The 9,901-nt window shown below is 43.3% G+C and overlaps 1 protein-coding gene across 2 annotated transcripts in view; it reads right to left on the bottom strand.

The window, feature by feature from the left end:
• Window positions 1-260: 260 nt before the first annotated feature.
• The window catches only part of dennd3a (DENN/MADD domain containing 3a), a 31,701-nt gene continuing 22,060 nt past the window's right edge, over window positions 261-9,901 (bottom strand). For both annotated transcript variants that reach the window (XM_083788025.1, XM_083788024.1), the window contains exons 22-30: window positions 9,130-9,259; window positions 8,695-8,802; window positions 5,760-5,860; window positions 3,975-4,129; window positions 3,696-3,762; window positions 3,261-3,333; window positions 2,868-2,980; window positions 1,910-2,047; window positions 261-1,431 (exon numbers count right to left, since the gene is read on the bottom strand). In XM_083788025.1, the coding sequence (XP_083644151.1) occupies window positions 1,237-1,431; window positions 1,910-2,047; window positions 2,868-2,980; window positions 3,261-3,333; window positions 3,696-3,762; window positions 3,975-4,129; window positions 5,760-5,860; window positions 8,695-8,802; window positions 9,130-9,259 (1,080 nt within the window). In that variant the 3' untranslated portion in view covers window positions 261-1,236. The remainder of the gene's footprint in view (window positions 1,432-1,909; window positions 2,048-2,867; window positions 2,981-3,260; window positions 3,334-3,695; window positions 3,763-3,974; window positions 4,130-5,759; window positions 5,861-8,694; window positions 8,803-9,129; window positions 9,260-9,901) is intronic.

The raw sequence follows: 9,901 nt of genomic DNA, 5'->3' as shown, positions 1-9,901 counted from the left end.
TATACATACTACCGGGGCGGTACTATATATCTAATATGAATACTAAGAACTACATCGTATAAAGATACAAAATAATTACACACAGCAAACATCTGAGTGTTCATTTAACAAGATGTGGAGTTCGGTACAACATAAATAAATACCAGTTAAATTTCTGGTTTGTTAATTGCTATACACTTTTTGGCACTAATAAAAAGTCAAATCATCAGTGTTAACTTACACCAAATTTGCACAAGTCCATTCTTCCTTAAGTTCACAGTAATGGCGTTTCCAGGAATTACATTTTGGGCAGGCAAGAATTACATTTTGGGCAGGCAAGATCTGTTAATTATCGTCCCCCAAAGAGATATACCTGCCAGACAGTAGGATACAAAGGCTGAAAGGCATGCATTTGCATTCGAATGGGTGATTGAGGGTCGCGCTCTATACGAGCAACGGCCAATCCGCTGTCCACTAATAGTTCTCAGGTCTTGTTTTTGTCCTCAGTGTATGGATTTTGGCCAGGCAGAAAATGGATTTGGATTTATTGTAGATACGCCTCTGATGCACAGTAGCCTACATCTACAGTACAGACAGTCCACGGCCAGGGGTCACCAACATGTCCGTACATGGACAAATGTGTCCGTGACAAAGACTTGGGTCTTGTCCGTGGGACATTTTAGATTTTGTATTACACACCATTATTAAAATGTTCTTATTTTGATCATAACACCCAATGTAATACTGAATGTCAAGTCTCCATGTTTTCTTATAGAATATGTATGACAATTATTTAGTATGTTCTCAAATGTTTTATTTGTAAAGACTCCCTTAATCCTGAGAGTTACAGACCTGTTATGGTCATTCAGGGCCATCTATTCATGTGTTTCTGGTAATATGTTTGTCCACTCATTTTGTATGTCCGTGGCTAAATGGAATGTTGACAAAAATGTCCACCACAAAACAAACATGGCGATGACCTCTGTCCACGGTCAACAGTTAACAGTCTACAGTACCACCTCAATCAATACGGACCGGTGCGCTTACACTCGTATCCCAGACTTCCCACCGGTGTCCTCTCACGCAAGTCTGACACTCTCCAAATGTTCACAGGAGCGAATCACCTCATCCCAGAAAGTCTCGTTCCATCTACCCCCCACACACACAGCCCAACAACCCCCTCGACATCACGAGAGCGGTCCCCACGTGGCTGCAGTGCAGGCAGGGGGCACGTGAACCGGACGGGGCCTCTCTAGTCTACTCCACCTTCCAGATGGCGATCTTGCCGTCCAGCTTGCCGGCTCCGCTGAGCGTGTAGCGGTCCTCGGCGGAGCAAAGCGACGTGACTCGGTCGCCATGGCCGTGGAGCTCTTTGAGGACCTGCCGGCGCTCTGTGTCCACGATGTAAACCTTCCCTTTGGCAGAGCTGCGGCCCACGCCGCCTACCCACACCTGGAGAGACCAAACAACACTGATTATCGATTTGGGTTCACTTCCTCAGATGTGGTTGTGTGTGTGTGTGTGTGTGTGTTTCTGATTGCTTCTGTCTAGTTTACAATTGTTAACTTAATTAAAAGCTAAGGACCTATGTACATTTATTATGTTATATCTCTATAGAGTATGTGACATGTCAGCACTCCTTCTACCCCTGGGACACAGATAAATCTTAGATCATGTCATAAGAACTTTGTTCAAAACATTAACAAATCACACCGGCGATTCTGTCACTATCGTTTATGATATTGAGTATATTATAATAACGTATTTGATAACATCTGAGTTTGGAGAATTTCTTCTTCTTTTTTCTACTAAAACATTTTCACCAGCAGTTGATGCTTCATGTGTGTGTAGTGTAGTGTAGTGTAGTGTAGTGTAGTGTAGTGGTGCATCATGGGTAGTGTAGTGTAGCGTAGTGTAGTGTACTACTGACTTGGTTTTTCACTTTGATCATGCAGGAGCAGCCACCGCAGTCCTGTAACACCACACGGTGGCAGGGTTTGGTACTGTCCTTCAGATGCCAGACACACACGTCTCCGGAGTCTACGCACACACTCCACAGCTCTTCCCTCTGTGTCACGTACACGCACACACAAAACATTCCAAAATGATGCAGATAGTCACTTTTACAGTCAAAGCCAGATTACAGGTCCTTCCAACCAGACTCAATCTTTCTGTGTGATACCCTAATATTGTCTGCACCATGACCACAATTACCGAAACTCTGTCACATATTCTGAATGGTTGCTACGTATGTAGTCTAGGAAAATTGGCCTCAGATCCTGTGCAGCAGGGGCGTGGCCCAGTGCGTTGCGTTTCAAATGAAATGCGAATCAAAAGACAGGGGCGGGTTCCACATGGAGTGGGCGCTACATCTAAATAAGACGGAAGGGAAACAATTGCTCCTTGAGCGGTGGTGGCCTACTACAATTCAATTTGGAATTGGATTCCCTTCGGACTATTTTCATGGTATGCACAGTGCTTCAGACCGGAAAGGGGAGTGTCCGCTCAGATTCTGAGCGCAACGTACTTCCCTCACAGGGATACGGTCCTTTTTTCCCAGAAGTCTTTCTCGCCCGCCTAGTGGCGAAAAATAAAACTTCTGGGAACTCAGATTACTACGTATGTATATAAGGGAATATACATACAGTATGTGCCAAAATGTATTAAGCACACTTGTGTTTCAACCAACATGTTCATGAACAATAATGAGTATGTGCAATTGACCACAGTCTGGAAGAGGCATTCCTTACCAACGTGCATACAAACGTCGTAAGGATGTGATTATACAGCTTGCCTACAAATGTAAACTGCTTGTGTTCATTTTTGGAAGCCTCTGTAATGTCAATAAGTCAGTTGTGAGAGGTGGGGTGCGTGCGTGCGTATTATACCTCAGGTAACAGCAGCATAGAGCTAAATGTTGATGCTTTCTGTTGCTCAGGGAGACTCAGCCGATGTTTTAATGAACCATTTCTCCATACCTCCATTATACTGTCGCTAGAACCTGGAAAAGAGAGAGAGAGAGAGAGAGAGAGAGTGTAAGAATGGGTGTGTGCGTGTGCAATACTACTGTATAATAAATCACACCCGTGTGAAGTGAGTGGTTCAACTCCGTGTGGGGGGGGTCCCCGGGGGGGCACATATTTTGTATGCGTACAAAATATGTGCAGACCCGAGCTTAGTGAAAAAGGCCCAGTGTGTGAGATACTACATAGTGTACGTGTGTTGGTGTTAGTGTTGAGCATGGTTGTTTGTGTATTATGTACAGTATGTGTGTAACTCACAGCACCACAGGGTTCCGTTATAGTTATGGACGGACAACAGACGACCGCAGGACAGACGGAACTGCTTCTTCACCTTTAGAGGAAAAACCAAAACACGTGTTTTCATTGTTTTATGACAGATAGCCGAGCTAGTAATGAGCCACCTGGGGGAGAGCATACAGGGAGTGGTGCGGGGGTAGAGTGGCCGGTAGAGCAGCAGGAATTGGGAACCATGTCCCAGTTCGACCCCGGGCTCCCCCCAGAGTTAGTGTCGAAGTGTCCTTGAGCAAGATGTGCAGGTTGGTGCCTTGCATGGTTCCCTCTGCCATCGGTGTATGAATGGGTGAATGTAATGCACAATCTATGTAAAGCGCTTCGGATAAAAAGCTATATAAATGCACCATTTTTACATTAGAAAGAAAAAACATGGAGCAGGTGATCGTTATCCAAACTGACCTGCAGCGTGGGGACGTCCCACAGCATGACACTTCCTTCAGCACTGCAGGAGTACGCCACCTTCTGGCTGGAGGGTCACACGTTTACATTGTTACCATTTCGCTGACCGTACCTTTTTTACCCAGAGCAACTTTAGTTAACCCATTAAGACCCGAGGCCCACTGTACAAATGCCTTCTAAAATCAGTACTTTAAAAAATAGCAGATGTACAAGCTTGACACACGATGAGCTTGTAGATCTGCTATACTTTTGAACATCCAAGGCTAAAATCCAAAGTACCTGTATTTGTCAGTGGCCAGAGTCAGTCCAGTGACCTCAGCCCTGTGCTCAGTGAGCTGTCGGTTACACACCATGGAGACCATGCTGATGATGTAGATCACAGAGTCTTCAGAGCCCATCCACACCTGGTCCTTATCCACACCCAACATACAGTTCTACAGAGAGAGAGAGAGAGAGAGAGAGAGAGATAGAAAGGTCACAAAAAACAAAAAGTAGGGCTGTCACGATTGCATTACATTGAAATTGACAATTTAACGATTTAAGTATTTCTAAAAGAACTGCTCTCTATGCTATAGCAAACCTCTCCACTAGGTGGCTCTGTTGTTTAATAATGTGTGGCGAGGCAAGCCAGGAGAAACATTTTTATTGGCTTTCCATCATATATAACTATGCTTTCCATACGTTGTTTGGTTGTTCATGTCGCAAAAATGAGGGCGAGGTTTGATTTTGTGACGTCACAATTATCAATGCTAAGACCGGAAAAAAGGATCAGCTGTTTACGGTTTTATTTTGTATCCAGTAGGCCAGTAAATACCAGTGTTGGCCATTTCTTTAATGACAAATACTGGAAAATATAATTCCCTCCAGATAGACTCACAGATATACCCTCCCAAACCCAACTCAGTTTACACAGTGTTTGGCACAATAACTAGCAGTAAAAAAAAACCCTGGATTGCTGGATTGGTGAGGACCCCGGTACACTTATTCATGTATTGTGTGAGTGCCCTAGGGTACAGACGCTATGCTGTGCTATTCATGAGAATATAATGCAAATCACAAACCAGGATATTCCTTATACACCGGCTCTCTTTATTCTGGGTGATCCATAGCCATTAAAACACCTCCCCGCGCCTCTAGCCGACTGGATTCATACAGCATTAATGGTGGGCAGGAAAATCATTGTTAAGGAATGGAAGTCTGAGGTTTTACCTCCAGCACATGTATGGTTCACTCAGCTTGGTATTGTGGCTGCTGGAGAGGTTATCTTTTAAGATGAATAATCAGTTAGATCAATATGATTTGAAGTGGAACGTGTTCCTCAGTCATGTTGCAGGTCCTTGATGTAATCCATGGTCAGGCAATGCCCTTTTGATTGTTTACTGTCTTAGTATACACATATGATACGGTTGATGATGCTGTGTGTTTGGTCGTGTAAACTAATTTAAACTTTTAATTAGATTTATTTATTTATCTTGTCTTTCCTTGTTTTATATTATGTTTTTGTGTTCATACATAATGTCCATGCATACGTATTCTGTTGTTGTCGTTTGTTTTTTCTGTTTATTTGTAAAATCTCATAATCATCATAAATCATCATGAAAATAAACCCGGATTGCAGCTTTTTCCTCATAACTTTCACAGCACTGTAGAAATGCTGCTGCATGGCCCAGATATACGCTGTGTATGACCTGGTAGGCAGCTGTGATAAATTATTGTTTTTACCCCCTGTGCATGCACACACACACCCATACATAGGAGTTAACGTATTTCATGTGACTTGAGTAACGTTATGAAAGCAGAGCAAGATGAATTAGCACAGTACCCTGAAGTCCTTCAGTACATTACAGCCAACCGTAACTCCATTTACCCATAGCCTTCAACTTAAATAACCTAGAAGCTGACATGGCTGTCCCACAGTTAACGCTGCCTCTGTTGGGTTTGAGTCACTTTTTTATCTGGACTGATTATTTCCATGTTGGGTCTTTATATGTTGGCTGAAATGTACCAAAGCATTGTTATAACGTTAAATGTTCAAAGCCGTGTGGATTAATTTAATGTTCTTACCACTCTTGCTCTCCCAACTTGTATACAGGTGTGTGTCAGCGACCAGCTAGAAGCATCATACACCATCACCTTTCCCCCGCTTAACGACACCCACAGCTGACCTGGAACACACACGCACGCACACAAGCACACGCACAAGCACACGCACAAGCACAAGCACAAAGAATTGCATTCCTTGTTATCAATTAGTTCCCACTTCACAGTTCCTTATCATGAACTTGTGACCCACACAAATACCAAAGTGACATATTGGAGCAGCGCAAGCTGTAAATATGAAGTTAAAAGATAATTTCAAATGAACTGCACCACCGACAGGGGGAGTTCTCTGCATGCATTCTACTGGAAAGGCTGTCCGACTGCCACACTTAAGCTTGAAAAAATCAGAGCACAAAATTAGAACACTGTCATTTTTGAGTCATTAGAGTGACTTTGTGTTTTTTTAACAAATTAAACGGTAGAGTAAACATACTATAGGGACACTCTTCACACATGATTCATACTGTGTCTCCACCCTAAACCCTGGACACCCTTAGACTCCACCCTGACCTAACGGCCGTCTTTCCAGCCAGCATATTCCAACGGCTATTTAAAAACGCCTCTGGAAAAAAAAAAACGAAAGTAACATCCTGTGTTTCATTTGAATGAGCGGGAGTGGAGGAAGAGAGGGAGACTGCAGGAGGAGTGGACTGAGGGACTGAGGAAAGAAAGGCGGAGCATGAAGGGGGAGAGAGAGCCCTGTAGCAAGAAGACTGTTGGGAAGGAGAATGAGGAGTGAAGAGAAAAGTTGAAATGGAGAAAGGTGGAGAAAGAGTGGAAGAAAGAAAAGGGAAGAAGTGATAATGAGGAAGAAGAGAGGTGGAAAGGAGGTGGAGAGAGAGAGAGTGAGAGAGGGAGAAAGAGAGAAGTAGGAGAGTTGGACATCTGCCAAGTGTTCGGTTCAGTGACCTACATTCAGACCAGAGAGACTAAGAGGAAATGAATAGCAACACTTGTTCTTTACAAACCCCCAAAGTGATGACTCCTATAAGAAGAACTGACCACTGACCACTACTTGTTGTGCTTCCGTGACTGTGCGCACATGTGTGTGTGTGTGTGTGTGTGTGTGTGTGTGTGTGTGTGTGTGTGTGTGTGTGTGTGTAGTGTGTGTGTTTGCGGTTATGCGCCACATAATATCTTTGAGTGTCATGTGCATCATCAGTATGTATACTCTTATATGCATGTGTATGCATGACAAAGCGTTCCCTGGGTCTAACATGAATGTAAAATGAAGCCTGTCAGTCCTTGAATTGTAAGTCGCCATCTTTCTAGATCCGTTTGGGCCCAGCTGGCCCATTGGCTGGCCCAGACAACGAGGCGGGACTTCCCCCCTTCTTCTTAGTTGGTTTTTATTTTGACTCGAGTGGGTGGGGAATCCCGATCATAGACTGTAACGGACGGTAGCCACGCCCCTCAGAACATTACTTTATGGTATTTTCTTTTTATAAATGGGACCATAATTTTCCAAAAAGAATATTATGACATTAGAAATGAGACTTTAAACTAGTGACTGGAAGCAAAAAGTATTCATGACCATGTTTATTAAGGTAATACAGTCTAGGTGAAGTTGGGCCCAAATACATGGACTTCTATGGGGCTATGGGTTTTTTTGGGCCCAATGACAGCGCCACAACAGGCCACTTTCAGGAAATCCCAATTTCCTTGTGGCTTCACAAAATATCTGTCTGACTGCCCCCCTGGTCCAGACTGGTGCACATGCAGTAGCAAATGTTAGGACACTTAGAAAACCGGTCAGTCAGTGCAGTGAATTTTCGATTTCCGAATGACCAAAATGTGTAATCGGGTGCGGGTGGCACTTGGGCTGGCTGTCTACAGTATGTCACCCCAGGCCACCTCATCGACAGTGGACACCACTGGGCAACAAAATATAATAAACTCTGAGCATGATATGGTTTCCAAAGCCATGAAGTTACATTACATTTCAAACAGTAAATGTACATTGCATGCAAGCAGAGGCACTACTAGTATTTAGGGGTTGTGTGCACACATCACACTGGAGGCCAGGTATTTACCGAGTGAGCAGTAGAAATATTTAACCCATGGAACAACAACGCTGTATGAATGTGTATTCATACACAAACAAGTTATTTACCAGGGCATACAGGAAAAGCCAGTGTTTAATTCTGAGAGTGTAAAATATCAAATGACCTATCCAAGTTAAGATAACAATGGATTTTACTTGAAGCCAAGTCTGAATCTCAAGAGATTCTCAAAAGATTATTTATCTTCCTTGCCGAGGGGACAATGAATGTCTTTCTCCATTTTCTATACGAGTTAGTTGGCTCATAAAGGAAATGACAGGACAAAGAAGGGAGTGGTGTTATGAACTCAGGCTGTCTATGGCGCTTAATCGTGTTCGTTAGTCTCTGTATATGTTATTGTTGGACTGTCTGAGTACTGTATATACTGTACAGCACATCAAGTGTTATATGTGAGAGAGAGTGTGTGTGTGTGTGTGTGTGTGTGTGTGTGTGTGTGTGTGTGTGTGTGTGTGTGTGTGTGTGTGTGTGTGTGTGTGTGCGTGCGTGCGTGCGTGCGTGCGTGCGTGCGTGCGTGTGTGTGTGTGCGTGTGTTGAGCTCTAAGACCAAATCAGAAAAGTCAGTCACAGAGAATGCAACCAGACACTTGTAGTCATAGTGACAACAGAATACTAAAGACGTAACTGGGTCACGTGACAAACAAAGGAGGGGTGTGTGTGTGTGACTGTGTGTGTGAGACAGAAAGAGAGAGAGAGAGAATAGCGTGTAACTGTGTATGACTGTGAGTTTCACCTTTATGTGGTTATATTTTGTATCAGTTGGTACTGTTGGTGACGGTGTATTGTATGTGCAAGTGCATAGAGTGTCTGTGTGTGTGTGTATGTGTGTGTGTGTGTACCTGGTGTGTACAGCAGCACATCCACAGCTTGTGGAGCAGTTAGCTCCAGTGAAGGGTTTATCTTGTGTTTCAGCGTCTCTGAAGTGGTCTTGGGAACCATCATAGGTACTGCAGACAGACAGACAGAAGGACACACAATGGTGTTGACGATGCGCATATCCTTTCTGCAACTAAAAAGTTACATTTACTTATCCTATCCTATATTCAAATTGGCTAATGGGTACATTGGGTAGGTAAGAGTGCCAATTAGTGCATGACTGAAGACCAGTAAAACAATATAATAAAGCTTTGAAGATATTGCAGAGTGCAATAAACTGCCTGGACTTTGACGGGTAGGCTTCAAAAAGACATTCAACTAAAATAATCAACACTATGATGAACATTGTCAGGCTATTAACAGGTATCTCTTGCCGGACTTCCTGGTAAAATATCTACCTTCCATTTTGATGCGGTCAAAGTGGCCCAGTTTAGAAGCAGCGTAGATGGCCTTGTTACTCTGAAGACTCCCCACCACTGCATCCATCAACAAGGCATTGGTTAGAGCTTGCTGCATGTACTGAGGGTCCTGGATAGATACAGATAGGGGGGGTATAAGAAGAGATGTGTGAGCTGCTGTGACAGAAGGATATCAAATGGAACACAATCACCTTAAAGACCACAACATACTGTGGGTATGACCTCGGTACATAGAAATTGATCTATTGGATAATCTGACTGTTCTGCCCTTTAATGGAACTAATGTAATATAATTTAATGGCACTAATGTAATTTAATTTAATGTAATTTAATGGCACTAATGTACACGTAGCGTTACAGTACTGTTGTTCTACTTTTTGCTTTGGCAATGTAAACTAATATGTTCTCATGCCAATAAAGCCCTTTGAATTGAATTGGGAGAGAAAGAGAGAGAGACAGACATACAGACAGACAGACAGACAGACAGAGCTCGTGTTATTTATTGTGTGTATGTGAGGTGTTTATTTATTTATTTGTGACAACATAGAGCATACAAATGTGCAACGTCACACTCAGGGTTTTACACGGTGTACTGTATCTCATCAAGCTGGTTAGACTGGCTAGCTGTGGTGGGTGAACATTCCTAACATTCAGAGTAGGCTCACTGAATGACTGACATGTGTTGAACATTAACAGAAGCACATCAGAGGAACTGAGAGACGCCTTCAAGGAAACTGGGGAGAAATGGCAT

This window comes from Protomyctophum parallelum (assembly GCF_964188405.1).
Source record: "Protomyctophum parallelum genome assembly, chromosome: 1".
In the NCBI taxonomy this organism is placed as follows: domain Eukaryota; kingdom Metazoa; phylum Chordata; class Actinopteri; order Myctophiformes; family Myctophidae; genus Protomyctophum; species Protomyctophum parallelum.
The sequence above is the reverse complement of the archived record's forward strand: the minus strand, read 5'-3'. Positions and strand labels throughout refer to the sequence as shown.